Source organism: Cloeon dipterum, chromosome 3 (genome assembly GCF_949628265.1).
Source record: "Cloeon dipterum chromosome 3, ieCloDipt1.1, whole genome shotgun sequence".
NCBI classification, from domain to species: domain Eukaryota; kingdom Metazoa; phylum Arthropoda; class Insecta; order Ephemeroptera; family Baetidae; genus Cloeon; species Cloeon dipterum.
In genome coordinates, this window is record NC_088788.1 from 35,434,505 (window position 1) to 35,451,423 (window position 16,919).

The 16,919-nt window shown below is 43.3% G+C and overlaps 2 protein-coding genes across 3 annotated transcripts; one reads left to right on the top strand and one right to left on the bottom strand.

Moving 5' to 3' along the window:
* Positions 1-22: 22 nt before the first annotated feature.
* Positions 23-4,308, bottom strand: LOC135940749 (SH3 domain-binding protein 5-like). 2 transcript variants are annotated; one of them, XM_065485779.1, is made up of 9 exons: positions 4,048-4,308; positions 3,845-3,907; positions 3,350-3,580; positions 3,100-3,305; positions 1,910-1,988; positions 1,621-1,851; positions 775-949; positions 596-719; positions 23-424 (listed from the first exon to the last, which is right to left on the bottom strand). In XM_065485779.1, the coding sequence occupies exons 1-9, from the start codon at positions 4,108-4,110 to the stop codon at positions 280-282; spliced, it is 1,317 nt and encodes a 438-aa protein (XP_065341851.1). In that variant the 5' UTR covers positions 4,111-4,308; the 3' UTR covers positions 23-279. The 2 variants fall into 2 exon arrangements, with proteins under 2 accessions (XP_065341851.1, XP_065341852.1); XM_065485780.1 differs by having other exon boundaries at positions 3,100-3,290; positions 4,048-4,304.
* An 849-nt stretch (positions 4,309-5,157) lies between these two features.
* Positions 5,158-16,900, top strand: ced-6 (PTB domain-containing adapter protein ced-6). The gene is made up of 8 exons (XM_065485781.1): positions 5,158-5,404; positions 9,702-9,789; positions 10,207-10,280; positions 13,822-14,136; positions 14,490-14,678; positions 14,972-15,338; positions 16,252-16,418; positions 16,485-16,900. The coding sequence occupies exons 2-8, from the start codon at positions 9,723-9,725 to the stop codon at positions 16,557-16,559; spliced, it is 1,254 nt and encodes a 417-aa protein (XP_065341853.1). The 5' UTR covers positions 5,158-5,404; positions 9,702-9,722; the 3' UTR covers positions 16,560-16,900.
* The last annotated feature ends 19 nt before the right edge of the window (positions 16,901-16,919 follow it).

The window sequence follows — 16,919 nt, forward strand, 5'->3', positions numbered from 1 at the left end:
ATTTCGTAAAATAAAAAACCCATTTTGTAACATAATCAGTACACATTTGAAGATAATTTTATTGCGCGTTTGACCATCAAACGGATATAACAGTAAACTCAACAAAATGATCACCTTGATGCTTTATTCCTCCTGCACGATCATCCACCGTTTATTTAATATTCGCTTACAGTTTTGGCTATGTCATCTATTTTGTATCTGCTTGCAAGGACTAGAGGAGGCGAGTGTTGCTATAATGCCAAGATATAATAAAATATTAATCAGTTCGGTACAGGGAGATCAGGTTGGCCGGCTGATAGTGAGAGAAGAGGGCGGCCTGCTGCTGGCGAGTACACTCTGACTCACCGGCAGCCCAAGTAGAGGGTCTTCATCCAGCTCGTCCATCATCAAACTCACCACTTGGTCGTCAGAGAGCATCTCAACGCTGAAACAAAGCATTTTGTATTTATTTTGTGCATCACGCAAAAAGATTTTATGACAACTTGGAAAAAATCTATAACACTTGAAAACATTCAATTTAGGCGCGGATTTAAAGCATTTATTGTCATCTTTTGTCAAACACTATATTGAATTGTAGCATATAATTAGTTTTTACCTGGCAAGACTTTCGCTATCAGAGGCGCTATCTTCGTCGCCAAGATAGAGCAGAGACTTCTCAAGTGGTGAAGGCACCTTGCTGCACGGTCTTGAGCTCGAGCTTCGCCGTCGGCCTGGAGTGCCTACACAAAATCACAAATGTTTCAAGAATTATTTTATGAAAGAATGCGAGCTAACCATGGGCTGGCGAGTTAGGTGCGTTCAGATTCACCGCGGATATGTTGAGCATCATCATGCCCTGGCTCAACAGGTCACGCACCCTCTCAGACGATTCTTGGTTGCTTCGATAATTCTTCCCCTTTGGGTCTTCAATCACAGTTTTCTCTAGCAGTGCAGCTTCGTCCGCTGGAACCTAATGAAATCAATGAGGACAAACCTTAATTGCCAATCAGGAGAGTCTTACAATGGACTAAAAATCGCGACAGTTTGAATATATTCACTTTTTGACTCGGCGGGAGGATGAGATTATTACCAATAGGGGTTGAGCATACAAAAAATCATTCACCAGGGGAATTCAAGCCAAGTCTAACGGTGAGCAGGTTTTGCATTTCTGACGCTTAGAACCCGAGATTCAGCGCACACAATATTTACAAAAATTTTAATATTTGGTGTTTTTAAATTAAAAATTCAATTTATCAAAAACGAAGCCAAAAACCACCTTGAAATTTTCCCAGAAGTTTACGCATACCCTGAGACCACTTTAGAGGGGCGTTTCGGATTTTTAAAGTTTTTGAAATCCTAAAAAAACTGGAAATTTTTGAAAATGACCCTTAATGACATTTGAATATGACCGATGACCTCAAATTTAGTGTTCATTCGAACGGGCTTGACAAGAGGAGTTCAACGCACACCTCAACTTTTAAACAGCATCAACTCATTCGCAATATTCGCCAAAAATGACATTTTTTGTTGTGACTCTATGAGTTATGAATTTATCAGATTATCTTGACACCGCCTAAACCGTTTTGCGACCTGTGATTTCCGCTCTGCGATTGCTACGTGGCGTTTGCACAAATTTCCTACCGGTTGCATGATTGACGAGGCTGGAGGTTCATTTAAAGCGGATATTCCTTGAATATCGTCAGCTTTCCGCGTGGTGTTCTTGGCAGGTGTGGAAGGACAGGAGCTCTCAGCACCAACGCCAGGGCCTCGCTCGCCCTTGCACTGCGACAGCCGACGTGTTTGATGGATCTCATCGCTGATCTTCTCAAGGTTGCCCAGCGCTTTGGAATAGCACAATTTCGACTGCGACACCTGATTTGGATTGAGGTTAATTTTATTCTTTCAACTAGCTCAATTTATTTGTTATTACCTGATTTTCCAAATCCTTGACTCGTGCCTTTTGCGTTTCCAAGGCAAGGTTGGTTTGTGCTTTCAGCTCGAAATAGGGCCTGCGAAAGTTATGACTTTTATTTAGACTTCAACGTTGCTTTTCCATTTGCAATATCCTACCAAAATCAGCACTTGCTCTGGCCAAACATTGCATAAAACGTGCATGCCTGGGGAATTCATCGACAGCAAACATACCTAGGGAGCAAAATCGTGCATAAAATAAACAACAAAACGTCAAATTAACAAGTGGTTATTGTGCGGTGGTGCATATAAGCGGAGCATTTGCGAGGAGTACAGCTTTGAGTTGGGATAAAATATACGAATTTCTAAGCTAATTTTCAAAATAATACGCGGCAGGACTTCATGCAAATATGGGGTTTTAAACAAATTTAATTAGTTTTGATCAGGCTGGACAGCTTGCAATTATGAAGAGATAAAATTCATCAGAACAAACTGCATATAAATCGGAATATAAAAAAATGCACTGTCTTTGTGCATCCCTGAGTTTCAATGTTGGTGTTACAAGCGATTATGGGTCAAAGACAATCCAAATTTGCACAAAAATTGCCCTATTTAAGACATCTCGATTTTCAGGGTACAAATACACGTTTTTTTCAACTTGAACTTTGATCATCGCATAAAATGAGTAAGAGGCTAACTGCTGATTTTTAAATGTTGATGCGACGTGTATGAGCCATATTTTGGCTCCTTTTTAACATTAATATTTGTGACCTTCACATTTGACCTACAAAGTTGGTCGCCAAGGATAACTTGCTTGGCGTCAATTGAAGAACTTTTCTGATCTCTTATTTTTTATCTTCCTCAATTCAGGAAAAAAATTGTAAATTTTGAGACCCTGCAGGATGTAGGACTGCTAAGGCAACCTCTCCAGCAAATTTCGTCCAAATCTAAGGTGTCCACAATGCAAAAATCTTTATTTCAAATACCAACTATAAATGATTAATTTAATAAAGCGTTCCATTTTTTAAAAAAGTTGATTGCGACAAAGAATATATTATAGTACATTTAATTTTCACTTTTCTCTAGAACCTAATTTTTTGTTGCTAGAAGACGCCCACCCTGATCAAAACTACACTTTTCTGGATGATTTAATTTAATTTAAAATTAATTCAAAATAGCAAAAAAGTGTGTTAAAGCAGAGAGCTGTACCTGGACTTGGCGATTGGCCTCTTGAGCTCTTTCTGCAGGTACTGGACGCGCTGCTCCGCCTCTTGGTATTTGAGAGAGGTCCGACGGTGCTCTGCCTCGCCCAGGGTGCGCTCTCGCTCGCTCTCGTTGACCCGCATTGTCGCGTGATTCAGCATCTCTTGCCAAGCGTGGTCGAACGTCCGACCTTCAGGCTGCAGCAAATAACTCTGCTCAATTTTATACATATTTAATTTACAGTAGGCGAATATACTTTGAGACCTTCTTCAGCGAGAAAGACCATTTCTTTAGCTGCAGCGTGGGCCGAGTTGGCTCTTTCGAAACGGACGGCAGCTGCTTGGGCCTCATGCAGGGCCTCTTTTGCTCTCAGTCGGGCTTCGTAGTACGGCCGAGCCCTCTCAATGCAGGAGCCCAGCTTCCTGGCCAGCTCGTCAATGCGGCGAGTGGACTCCATTAATAACTGCCGGAATGCGGCCCTTGCTTCCTGAAATTTATCATTTGGTGCATTCAGTGAGAGTCACAATTTAATAAATCTAGATTTTTGATGAAAAAGGCTTAATTAAAAGCAAACACTTTAATAGAAAATTTATTTAAATGATATATTATATTAAACTTTATAATATTACATAATTTTATAGTAAAATAACAAGATTTTAGCAAGGGTCTTAGTCTAGTACTTTCTGAAAACCATTTTTGCTGTTTTATGCACAATCATAAAGTTAAAATCGGTATGTATCATAGTTCTTACATCAAGGTCGACTTCCAGCTTGTTGATGTCATCAGTGGCCGAATTAAGTGTTTCCAGCTCAACCTGTGAATAAAATTAAAAGCTAATTTTGGCACTAAATACAAAATATATTAGCGAATTTCGGCCCAAACCCCAAAACCATCGTCTTTGCTATAATAGCCCCGCCCCCTTGAAATATCAAACTGCTTTTCGGCGTTTCTCACTTGGACTCGGGGGTCGACGGCCTCTTCGAGGTCGTCGTGGACTCCACTCGTCGGCGACAGCATCCTCTTCAATCCCAGGTTAGTCCATCTCACCCTGAGACCACCATGAACTTGTTGAAATCGGTGCTGGCTGACTATGCAACCCCCGAGCCCAAATAAATCCTCCGATTTTTGCTGTCACAGCGCTTCCCAGATTGCCCAGCAGGTGGTAGCAGTAACAGCGGTAGCCCTGGAGACTTACATTATTTTAAAGCGGCGGGAACTGAATTGTTAAATCGATCCTTTAATTAACTATTCTTTTTATCATATTACGCTTACGCAAATTGCTTCATCATACTGATGATGTACTCTCCCCTCCTGATTTATTTCTCATCAAGTGAAGAAAATAGCTTTTAAAACGCAGCAGAGAAAAACGAGAAAATGTCGTTCAAACATGGCGGAGAATAGGGGAAAAGTAGAAATTCTCCAGCCGCCTTTGGTGTTGTTTGCGAGCTAAACAGGCAGTGGAGGGGAACCAAGCGAACGAAAGAACCCATTCCCGCCCCCTCCACTCGCAGCGACAAAGGCAAACAACGCACGGTCTCCTCGTTTCTCGCCAGCCTGGAGGGATAAATTGGTGAACGCCTCTGATTGGCTTACTTTTATACCCTCGCACCTAATCAGGGGATCGGACTATTTCATGCGCATGCGCTGTCGGTTGCTCATAGTGGCTTGATTATTTAAAAATGTTAAAAACTCTTTTGGAAATAAGAAATTTAAAAAAAAACACCTGAAGAGTAAATAATTAATTTTATAAAAATTTGGTTCTTCGTTAAATCCAGAAAATCGCAATGATTATTACAGGGAATTTTGTAAAAAAATGGCAATTTGATCATTGAAATTTTGTCATCGATTTTTAATCAAACTAGAAGCTAAACAATAAATAATTCATAATTCTTGTGCTGTAAAGAGTGCAAAGTCCCGCCGGCACTAAAAAAGCACCGTCACCGTATCACCTCCTGGTCGCCTCCGTTCTCTACTACCCACCTACAGATTTAGCCACCTGTGGCGCTGCATGGCGCAGCGAACCAGAGGCAGAGGTTCCAGTTCTAATGGTAGGGAGGCATCAGAACCAGTCACCAGTCGGCGACAGGACAAGCACGCTTAGCTTAGAGTTGGAGTTGCTGCCGAGGAGTCGACCTGACTAGCCTGCGTCAGGGCCGCTCCGAACCGAGAGTTAGTGCGTGAGTGTCGGACAGGCAGCCAGTCGGACGAGACACCCGCACCGACCATCCGACCGACTCGGCGCCGCAACCCCCCGCGTCCACTTGCAACCTGGCTTCCCGTCGATTCGCCCACAAGCATTACTAATACGCAGGTGAGTGCCCCCGCCCTCAGGGTCGACCTCGTTTGCTGACTCCTCGCTCGCCAGGTGATGAGCAGGCACTTTTCTTTCTCCTACTCGGCCCGTTTTTTGCATCTCCTTGAATATACGGAATATATACCTGACCTAAACACCAAAATCTATTATTTTTTTAAATGTTCGAGATCATGTTGAAAATTTGTTCATGATTTTAACACAATAGATAAGATTTTCCAGCTTGGAGGCCCTGAATCTGTTGTAGTAGTATCGAGAAATAAACAAGACAAGTTGAAATACATAAATACATAATGTTGTTTCGTTAATGGACTAATGACCATTAGTGAAGGAGGAAATCAGTCCGCTTTTCGAATAGAGCAGCGTAATAAATCGTTTTGATCTGCCCGTGGAGGAGCGAAGACCAAATTTGTGGCTCAAATCGACGTTTCCAGGTACTCTCAAGTGGCACCTGAAGGTCGCTTGAAAGAAAATTATCACAGGGCGGTCGTGTTTGGTGTCGACTGTCGGGTTTGTGCGGTTGCCGAGCTTTAGAAGGAGCCGAAACCGCAAACGACAGTCGCCGCGCGAGTAAATAATTCAAAAGTGAGCAAAACGCGCTAATTAGCGGTGAAACCAGCAGCTGCCGCGCGTTTGTTTTGGCCTGGCCAGGGCAAGATAGAAAATGAATGGGGCATCCGGCTGGTGTCGTCAATTGTGGGCCATCCACCGCGCGACTCTGCGCTTTGTTTCCCAATTAAGTGTTTCAATAATGCATTTGAATAGAATGCACGCGTCGGCGGGTCAAGGCGCAACGAGCGAGCCACTCTTTGCATTATTAGCTCGAATCGTAACCGCGATTCCAAGTGGGCCGATTGAAAGTGCGCACCGCACGCAGCACGCGCCGTCACAATTTCGGTTCGCCCGCGAGAGAAAATAACGCGTAATCGGGTGTTGGTGTGATTTCTGCAGACAAAAAGAAATTCCTGGCGCGCCGAGGAGAGAATTTGCTCGCCCCGAGACCATTTTGATCCCTGCCAGGACGATGCTGCAAAACTGGTTTCGCAATCAATCATCTGCTGCGCGTCTTCGCCTTGGTCACGTTCGGCTCGTTCGCGAATATGTGTTCAGTTTGGCAACCGGGTCGGGTCACACTCTAGTGAATTTTGAATCGATTGCGCGATTTTAGTGCCGCTCAATAAAGGACGCAACGCACCCGGTGGGCGTTTTCAATTGCTCATTGTTAGTTTAAATGCTCGCTCGTGACCCTGCGTTGGCATCAAAGCTCGTACGTGTGACTCCCCGTCCCAGAAAACGAGCCGAACGCCGAGAAATGCTGCAATTAGCAGGCTATGGCCTTCAGATTCTGGGCTTTTCCACCAAAATCTTAATGGATAACCCGATCTTTTCCTGGTTTAAACTTGTTTGTAAATAGAAACAATATAACATCTGCCTTAATGTTCTCCTCCGTCTCCACTGAATTAAAAATACGTTCAAGAAGAATCGATTTCATTTTCACTAATGAAAATCTAGGGACTGTCCTTGTTTTAGAGTGCACCAGTTTAGTAACTCTGGACATTTTGATGATGCCAATCGATTGCATTGTTTTTTAGGCACTTGGTCGACAATTCAACATGTGTGTCGAAAGTTGACCAAAACATAAAAACGGATTTTAGCTAGAGAGTTAGATTATTTATAGTAAAAAGTTTTATGATACTAAAGACTATTTATATTATGTTAAAAATTTATAAGTGCAGAGATACTTGTAATATATTTTGTAATTCTATTGTGTGACAAATGGATGCCTGCATTGTAGTGATGAATTCCACCTAATCTATTTTGTATTGACATGCCATAAGTTAAATAAAGGAATTGAATAATTGAATATTTATTAAGCACAAATATTTATTTAGAAAAAAATATCAATTGAATGACTTGTTTTTGAGAAGTAAACCGAATTAAATTGATTGAGGAACGCTGGTGACATATTATTAGATAAGAGAACGGTTTTTTGACAGTAGCGCCACAGCGACAGTCAGCGCAAGCAGCTGAGTGCCTTGTTTGACTCCTCGCTGTCTCTGGCTGTCGATGTGATGCTGCTGTCTTGATCTTAGGCAAGAACCAGATTGGTCACCTACATTCTTGTGGCACTTTTTGCTAGGTCGAAACCAAAAACCGCCAAAGAATCGGATTTTACGTTTCAGCCAACTTTTGGTACGTCGTAGCGAATTTCCGACCAACTGATTCGACTTTCTGACCCAAATTCAACCCTCAGGTAACGATTTGGCACTGGCAAAAATGAAATTCCAGAGCTACTCAAATGAATAACTCAATTGTTTCCTGTTTTAAACTTTTGTTTACACAAACAACAGCGTCACGGTCTTAATGTTTTCCTCCGTCTCTGAATGAAACATTGGAATTTTTGAGTGAAGAACACACTTAACAATCATCAAAGGACGTCTATAATGCTGCAAAAAGACGTGATTTGAAGGCTTTATTGCTGGTAATATCACAAGTTGAGTACCATAGCAATGAAAGGTCAAAATCAGTAAATAAAATTCCCTTTGCCTTCAAATTATTTATTAAATGTTTGATCTTTTTTAAATGTCACTGTCATTATCGTTGCCAGATGAAACTTAGTAGACTTAAAAATTATGATAGAAATTGGACGCCTGCCTATAATTTGAATGTGCAAACACACTTTCTTCGCGAATATTATCGTGCGTGCGATGCGTGCAGAATAAATTTCGCTCAGAATATTTGGTGCCGGGCCAAAGAAGCCTTTTTGGCGAGTGTTGCGAACTAATTGTTGTTTGTGTCGCTGCTGTGTTTAGATGAGAAGGCAGAGAGAGAAGCCGAGTTGGCCTCAGGCCCTACAATCGCTCAGGTGGGGGACCCTGAGTGCCAGTGCCAGGCACAGCCTGCCGCCGTGCAACAGGCTCTCTCTCTCTCTCTCTCTCTCTCTCTCTCTCTCATTGCTTTGCTGATGCCTTTTCAAGCGCAAACCTTTTTTCTTTTCACCATTTTCCTCATAATATTTTCGCGATCCGCGTGTGGAAAGTCCAAACTTCTTTTTTTAATGTATTTAATAATCTCTTTCCTCGTGGGATACACAAATTAAGCGCGGTCATATAATTTGACGAGTCAGATTACGTAGAAGCACGCGTCCCCACTTGTGCTGTTTTACTTTTCCGTGTGCGCACGTTCAAATCTCCCGTTTCGTGAGTTTGCTGCGCGGCGCGCGCGCGCTCCTAGCTTTCTGCACGGCGTTTCGAGATTCGTGAACGGATTTCAAGTCGGGCACAAGGACTTTTGAAAAAGGTGCACCGCTAGTGTGCCGGCCGCTGGAGCAAGGCGGTAATTGGCCACTGGGCCTTGCTCTCATTTCCATTCGCCTGCCGCTCGTTCCAGCCGCTCCTCGCGGAGCGCCTAAGCTCGATGACTAATTCTAAAGGAGCACCGTGCGGGGAATGACGCAATTTTATTATTATCAACGTCGCGCTTCCGTTGCTCCTGCGCAGGAATCGGAATCGAGTGTCGCGGCACAACTGGAAATTTATTATTGTGCTTGAGAACTCTGATAAGCCTTTAAAGTTCCATTGTTAATGCATTCTTAGGAGGGACATTATGCAAGGCGATGGGAGATATTTGAGCATTTCAGGGGTCTAAAACTGACTGGGGGTCCATTTAGCTGGACTGGAAATTCTCAAATAGCTAATCGGGCTGTTTGGAGGCGTCATTTGCTGGTTTTCGCACCTTTCCAGCGCTTCAGGGACAAAGGTCTGGCGTTTTAATCAAAGATCTCGGCGCGGAATAGCGAAAAGATTGCCAAACAAGGATCAAGCTCCTCTTCTTTGATAAATATTTCGAAATGCTTGCTAACCAAGTTGTTATTTCTTCAAATTAAAAAGGTATTGATCGGTGGCTGGGTGTAAATTGACTGTATTTTGTAGCTTTTAGGGTCAAGGAATGCTGCAAAAGTCTGGTACTCTTGCCGTTCTCCTCTCTCAAAACATTTACGAGTCCATATCAACGTCATTACAGTCGCAACTCGTTGGAGAGGCGATTTTGCAAGAGAAGGGTTCCTCATCGTTGTTTATAAATATAAACTAACTGCTGATGGTCTGGCGATGACCTTGGGAAGCAGCTGCCTGTTTGCTTTTGCAGTGCCGTGTGTGCATTACTTATTATTCGCCGGTTGGCATTGGACCGGCCGGCTTCCTCTTTCCCATTTCGTCACCGGCTAAAATTCCCTGCTGGCCCGGCCGCGGCTGACACCGACAATGATTGGATAATCTTGGTCTTTTGTGTGTTGCAGGTGTAAGCGGAAGCGGGCACCATGAGGAACAACTCGCTGCTCAGGTGGGCGCAGGGCAACAATAAAAACAACGCGCAGACGAAAAATGGTAAGGCGAATTATTGATCGCAGCCGTACTTTCACTGCAATGCACGGAAACACAGTCATAATTCTTTCATCACACTTTCATTGTTCAGTTCGTTGACCGCAACGTCAGGCTTGGGAAATTTGCATTGCCAGCCGCAAAGCTGACACAAATTTCCAGATCTGGGGTGCTCATCTCTGTGAACCAATTTTAAAATAATAATAATTCCTTCATTCCACGCGCGGCACAGTTCCCATGGGTACCTTTGTTTTACTAGAGATAATTGCGCAAAATCGCCGCTTTTCGCTCCGGTTTCTTTCGTACGAAGAACGACTGGCATTGTGCTAGCGAGACACTCGGGGAATCCGCCCACGAGTCACGATTTTACACCTTTCTCTCTATTCTTGAATCACGCAGTGTTGTTATCTATCTTTTTTTCAGGGGGCGGCAACAGCAAGGCGTGGATACACCCTCCGGACGCCCTTCTGCGGGGACACATTGCCTATCTAGTCAAGGTAAATATATGTATTTCAAAATGGAAAATAAATAATTTAACTTTGCGTCCGCCTGAAAAACGCTTGATCTTGGCCTGAATAAACAAAGAGATAAATTATATTTTTTCCCCTCCAACAGAGATTTGTGTTTGTATTATTTATTATACAGCAGGTTTCTCGAAGTTATATCCGCGTATTTACAAATCTTGTCAAATTACAACAAATTGATAGAAACATTCAATTGGTTGTGAGAAAAAAGTGTGCGTGTTTTGTTACATAGCCGCCCTGAAAATTCATCAACATTTGTTAGAGTTTAAAAAAAAGTTTCCAGCTGCTTCTCGAAAACGGCATACTACGCCTCACCACAAATCTCTGCTTTTGAAGTGAACAAAGTTTTTGTTTGGATCCATGCATTCGGCAATTCAAAAATACTCCGTTTGACATAAATTCACACGCTTAAATGAGCAACGCTTATTATAGTTAATTACTTAATACAAGTCATTTACCGTTTCGTTAATTAAATTCTAGGCCTAGAAACCATTCTGATAACTGGGCCAGTTAGAATCCAGGTCTGAATACTGTGCTTTTTCAAAAGAATTTTTTCTCTGCAAGAATGACACAGCCACAAAGGCAATTTCATCTATAATTTTTACCTTATTCTGTTAGTGTTTTACGCGTAGATCCGCCTAGTGGAAGCTTTTAGTCTAATGCAACTATTGCGCGTGTTCGTGAATATATGCTGCCTCGGAAAATAAATAATGGGTATAAACAAAGTAAGGTTGCGTCAGCGTGCAGCACCTGATAAAAGGGTCACGTGGTTGTCGTGCGTGTGTTTTTCTCGCTTTATTCATCTGCTGGCTGGCTGGCTGTGGTAAGGAGGCAGATGCGTTTATCCTTGAGGGAATGAACGTGTTGCAAAACTGCTACTCCTACTCGCTGTTTTCCTCTTCTTCTCGCTTGCTTCTCGGCCGTCGAGCAGCGCGTACTAACGCAAATAATTCTCTGGCGACTTGACCTTAACCAAGCGAGACGCGAATGCGCTGAATAATGGAAAGCCGCCGCCGCGCGTTCAAATTCGCCGCTTTTGTTTCGTGCTATTGAGAAAACGGCGAGCATTGTTTTCTCCGACGACGACAAAGCCAGCTTTCTTTGCCCAGATGTGATGATTAGAGCACTTTGTTTTGTTATCTGCACAAAAAGCGGCCGTGGCGTATGTTATAAATTCAAATAGAGAAATTTCGCTGGCTGATTATTAGTTTGGTTGCAAAAGCCGGAAATCTAATTAGATTTTTGACGTCACGTGTTTTGCCAAAAATAAATCTGCTATTTTAAGGGTAATGTGGGAAGACGCTTCCGCGTTTTACAAAAAAGCCTAAAGCCGTTTCATATGTATATACAATACCTGTCTCAGTCACCAGGCCTTTTAAAAACACAAGCAAGCCTTCCCTTTTCGAAAACTCTGAGCCACGTTGCGCAAAGCTGTTCAATTTACGAAACCGGCTTGTCGCCAGCCTAGTGGCAGATCGAATTCGAGCAGCCATCACGCGAAAATGCAGCTGCATTAGGCCGAGTGAAAATTCTGCGAGTCGACCTGGGGCCGAAAGAAATCGAGAGTTAGAGCAGCATCCAAAGCAACGTTAGTCGGTTGGTCGTCGATCGGTGAAAAAGCGAGCCTAGCCGCGCGTCAGGCTCTTCCTGACTTTCTCCTCTCGCGGCTTCGATGTAGGCCAACGGCCTTTTGCTTTGTTTCCACGGGAAATGCGCCAGCCTTTCTTCGTTTGCTTTGATACCCTGGAAGGTTGGACACTCTCGGTTTTACTTTTGACCCAACTTTCGCAATCAGTGCGTAGCCCAACTGTATCTCGGACCGAATAAATTTAAAAAAATATAGAAATCGTATCCACTTTTTGGTTTTGCTCAGCACACCGGACGCTTTGCAGCTATACAGTGGCTATGAATTTTGTTTTGGAGAAAAAAATTACTGCTGATCCGAGGCCTGAAGGGGCAAAAACTGCCGTTGTGCAGCAGCAGAACGTGTTATGTAATTTTTCCTCTCGGAATTTTCGCAACTAGCTGACCGTCAACCACAATCAATCACGATCGTTACTGGGAAAATTATTGAAAAAAGGTCATTGTGCCTTCGGAATTCGTGCAAAATGTGTTCTCCATCGCTTCCGGTGAATGTGTGCCAAACAAAGGAAATGAAACAACGTCATCCGAATTCCCATGATTTTCCGCCGCCCATTTGAAATTCAAAATGCACTATCGTCTGCACTGCAGCCTTTGTTACGGGGACGACCGCCTATCAGGACGTGACTCTGCCGAATAAATCTCCCCACTCGCGGCTTGCAACTTGATGAGAGCTTGTAAATTGCAGTGCTGCTGAGTGTGCGTGTGCCGCCGCCGGGTAACGGGAAATCTGCGAGATTGTCTCAGATTGCAGACACATAGAGCGCAAATTCAATGTTTGAGTTGCGTCTGCTCGGCAGCCTGCCTGCCGGCCGGCCGGCGGCTTCAAACATTTGAATCAACCGGTTCCGCACGGCTGATTTTTTGCAGCAAAAATCAATGCGTCTTTCTTCCGCTCGCGGTCAATTTCACGCGCAAACAGACGCGCCGCGCATGTACAGCTAATCCTTCTGGCTGCGCGCTCGACAAACGAGGGTGAACGATCTCTTCTTGCATTGCTTGAACCAGTTAACTGCACTTGCACATACCGTGACCCGCGCCACTCGCCCGCCGCAATCGTGGGAGAGAGGACAAAAACGCTGCCATTCTCGCTGCACACCGCGAACGAAAGCCACTCACTCGCTTTTTGCATTCAGATATTACTTTGAAGCCGCAAATTGACTTGTTTACAAGCGTGTCGCGTAAAAAATTTCATATAGCCCTGGAAATTTATTTTTTAATCGATTCCTGAGGATGCGAATCAGGTCAGGCAACCGAATTACTGGACGACAGTTCAACACGAAGTGCCGTAAATCCTTGGAAACGTTAACATTTTGGTGTGAACCTAGAAAAAAGTGCCTCAAGAACACCGGCGACCAATCAGGGAAGGGAGCAGCTCTCTAATTGGCCTAAAATCGAGACAGCAGCGCCATAGCGACAGCCAGCACAGGTAGCCAGAAGCCAATCTTGTCAATTAATTGCGCTGGCTGTCGTTGTAGCGCTGCTGTCTCGATCTTAGCCCAATCAGAGAGCCACTTCCTTCTCTGATTGGTCGCAGGCGTTCTTGTGGCATTTTTGCTATAGGTTTCACGCTAAAAATCGCCAAATTTTCAAATTTGGCCAACGAAGAGGGCCAACGATTTTTGGCACATTGTGTCGAACTGTTGACCAGTGAATCGGCTGCCTATCTCAATCCGACCCTCAGGAATCGATTGACACTGTCAAAAATAAAGTTCCAGCGCTACTTTAATCTATTTCGGATCATTTAATTAAAAAAAACGCGTTTGGCTACCAAGAAACCAAACACGCATCCTTTTTACTCTCTGCAATCAAAATCATCACCAGCCATTTCAATTTACCTAAAAATAATGCAAAATTGTTCCTATTACTGCAGTTTTTTGGAAGCACCCGCGTGGACCAGCCCAAAGGCATTGAAGTGGTCAAGGAAGGCATCCGCAAGCTCAAGTTCTGCGAGCAGCTGCGCAAGTCGGAGGGAGGTGGTCCCAAAGGGAAGGTGGAGCTGACCATCAGCGTGGACGGCGTTGCTGTCCAAGAGCCAAAGGGAGCCAAACGCATTCTGCACCAGTACCCGCTGCACCGCATCTCGTACTGCGCAGACGACAAGGGCGAAAAGCGCTTCTTCAGCTTCATCGCCAAGGAGGCCGACTCTGACACGCACATGTGCTACGTTTTCATCTCTGATAAGCTGGTTAGATTTCTAATCGTTAAAAGAGGCTTTTATCGGATCAGAGGAATTTCTCATTAGGCACTTAAACATTGATAAAAAGATTATTGATGAAATGTCACGCGTCAGAGGACAAAATTGGCATGAGGTAAGCACCCCCCTAACCCTCAGCTGGTCAAGGGAGGTGGTTTTTGCAGTTCTGAGGATTTGGAATTCAAAATATGAGTTTTTGCCAATTTTATCCTCTGATCTGTGACATTTCATTATTAAATATTTGTGCTACTATTTGAAAATTCTGATTATGAATTCTCTTTGAATAAGAAAAACGTGGAGTTTTGTTGATTTTTATTTTTAATCCATGCCCTTCTTCATTTTAGGCTGAGGACATCACACTAACCATTGGTCAGGCGTTTGAGCTGGCATATCGACGATTCCTTGAGACGTCCGGCAAGGACCTGGCTAGTCAGCACCGCATCAAGACCTTGGAGGACCGCAATTCGCAGCTGGAGACTGAGAATGGAGAGCTCAAGCGCCGCTTGCAGGATCTGGTGGCAATCGCTCCTCAGGTACAACTCCTGTTCTGCAATTTCAGAGCAAAATTCTTAAAAATTAATTAGGATGTGGGTCAAAAAAAGATTTAAGATCGAGAAATAGTCAAAATTATATATTGTTTGATCCGCCTTCTCAAGAAGTCTGAGTTATTGACAAAAATGGGCCATTTTCTTCTAATTTCATGAATATGCACATGCCTGATGCAAAAAAAACTTTAAATTTCATTTGGTATAATGTGGTTTTTTATGTAAATTGATCTCTTCAACCAACAAACTTCCTTGAATAACCCTATTGCTGTAATTTTCAGGGTGAAGTGCAAGAGTACCTGCGGCGCCGTCAGCTGGCAGACATCACAGAGACGTGTGCGTCAAGCGCGAGCAGCCTGAGCGCATCAGGCGGCGACGAGCCGATGTACGTGAGCAGCAGCGGCGGCAGCACCTCCAGCAGCGAGGGCCTCAAGTGTCCACCGGTGCCTCCGCGCGCCTTCGAGCGCATCTCGGACCTGATGGGCCCTCAGATGGTCGCGGGGGCGTTGCAGCCGCCGCAGCAGCCACAGCCGGCCGTCGGCACGCGCCTCCAGGGCCTGCTGCTCGACCAGGACATCGACGACTTCAACCCCCGTGCGCACGAAGACAGCAAAAATGGAAACTACACCTCAACCGTGCCCCCGCCATGTAAGTGACCGATCATTACGGGTCGTTAGATTATTTTGCCGGTGTCAAGATAAATTCTCGCCATTGATCAAAATTATTTAAGGTTTTAGATGAATTTTGAGAATGAGTTGATACAATTTAAAAGTTAAAGGATGCGTTGAACTCCTCTCTTCAATCCTGATCAAATTAACACCAAGTTTGAGGTCAAGGTCAAAGGTCACAAAGGGTCAATTCTAAAATTTATTTTTTGGGATTTTGAAAATCTAAAACGTCCCTTAAGAAGGGTCTAAGGATGCGTGTTAACTTATGTGAAAATTTCAAGGTGTTTTTCATCTTTGTGTTCACAAAATTCAATATTGAATTTCAAAAAACACGAATTTTTCGAATTTTTGTAATTGTTGTGAGCGCCATATCTTGAGTTCTAAGGGTAAGAAATGCAATAAATAACTGCACACCATTCAAATCGGCTTGACTTCCTCTGGTGAACTGAATAGTTTTTGGGGTGCTCAACCCTCAAATTTCTTCTCCTAACTGTTTTATAACTTGCACTTCGGTTTTTATTAATTTTTTTTAGTTATTTTTCCATGACCTCGGCTTGAGTTAGGGGTAGACAGAAAATTATGGTGACTTTAGGGCAAGAAGGGCATTTTATAATTATTATAGCTTGTAACTCTACAAAGTAAATAAATGGAACTGAAAATTTGCGTCTCGTTGGTAAAATTTCTGGAGTTAAAATTTTGTTAGATTGCTTTCTTTTCTTACTCTTTGGGATTTTTTAAAGAGTCAAAAACAGGGCACTACTTAAGGAAAATTCAGCTAGCGTATCAAAAAGCAAATATTATAAATTGAAATTCAAGAAATTAGCGCTTTTAAATTAACAAAGATTCCAATCATTGTACAAATTGTCTCATTTTGCTCCATTTTTGCTCGACAGTGGCGCCGCCGCCAAAGCCCCCTCGCGAGGGAGGCCCACGTCGCTCTCTGGGCTCGCAGGATCCTTTCTCTTGCGACGACTTCAACCCCCGCGCCGGGGAAGAGGATCCATTTGGAATGGGAGAATTCACCGGTGCTCACTTCGATCAGCAGATAATGGAAATGAAGGTGATTGATTGCCTTTTGCAACGCGCAAGGTGGCAATGAAGTAATTAAATTTTGATTGGTTTGCAGGATGGATTCAGCCGCGGATTGTCGTTTGGCAATGACAATTTCTCCCTGGAGAGTCTGGACCCGCTGAAGAATTAAGTGCAACGAGAGTGAGAAGGGACCTGTCCTTTTGTTGTTTTTTTTTCTTCTTCTGGCTGATCAACAGCATTGCTGTTTGTACATAGCTCTTATGATTGTAAATATTTTTACTTGAGAGAATAATATATTATATAAATATTATAATAATTATCAAAAAGTGCAATTAATAGGTAGATATGAATTAGATTAAAAATTTGTATTTCGTACAAGGTTTAACTGAAGATTTTATCTGCCCTCCCTCCCACGCATCTTGTACATTTTTCTATGCCAATTGTTGTATACTGTTACACTGGAGAGGTCAATTGACGCAATAAATGAAAGTAAAAAGCATTTAATGTTAATTATACTTATTTTTGTGAC

Excerpts from the sequence above, each read along its gene's own strand:
- LOC135940749 (XM_065485779.1), bottom strand. The coding sequence starts at position 4,110 with ATGCTGTCGCCGACGAGTGGAGTCCACGACGACCTCGAAGAGGCCGTC. Across the intron at positions 3,306-3,349 it reads TCGCTGAAGAAGGTCTCAAA|AGTTATTTGCTGCAGCCTGA; the intron begins GTATATTCGCCT and ends AAAATTGAGCAG. Across the intron at positions 720-774 it reads ACCTAACTCGCCAGCCCATG|GCACTCCAGGCCGACGGCGA; the intron begins GTTAGCTCGCAT and ends GATTTTGTGTAG.
- ced-6 (XM_065485781.1), top strand. The coding sequence starts at position 9,723 with ATGAGGAACAACTCGCTGCTCAGGTGGGCGCAGGGCAACAATAAAAAC. Across the intron at positions 10,281-13,821 it reads ACATTGCCTATCTAGTCAAG|TTTTTTGGAAGCACCCGCGT; the intron begins GTAAATATATGT and ends CTATTACTGCAG. Across the intron at positions 16,419-16,484 it reads AGCAGATAATGGAAATGAAG|GATGGATTCAGCCGCGGATT; the intron begins GTGATTGATTGC and ends ATTGGTTTGCAG.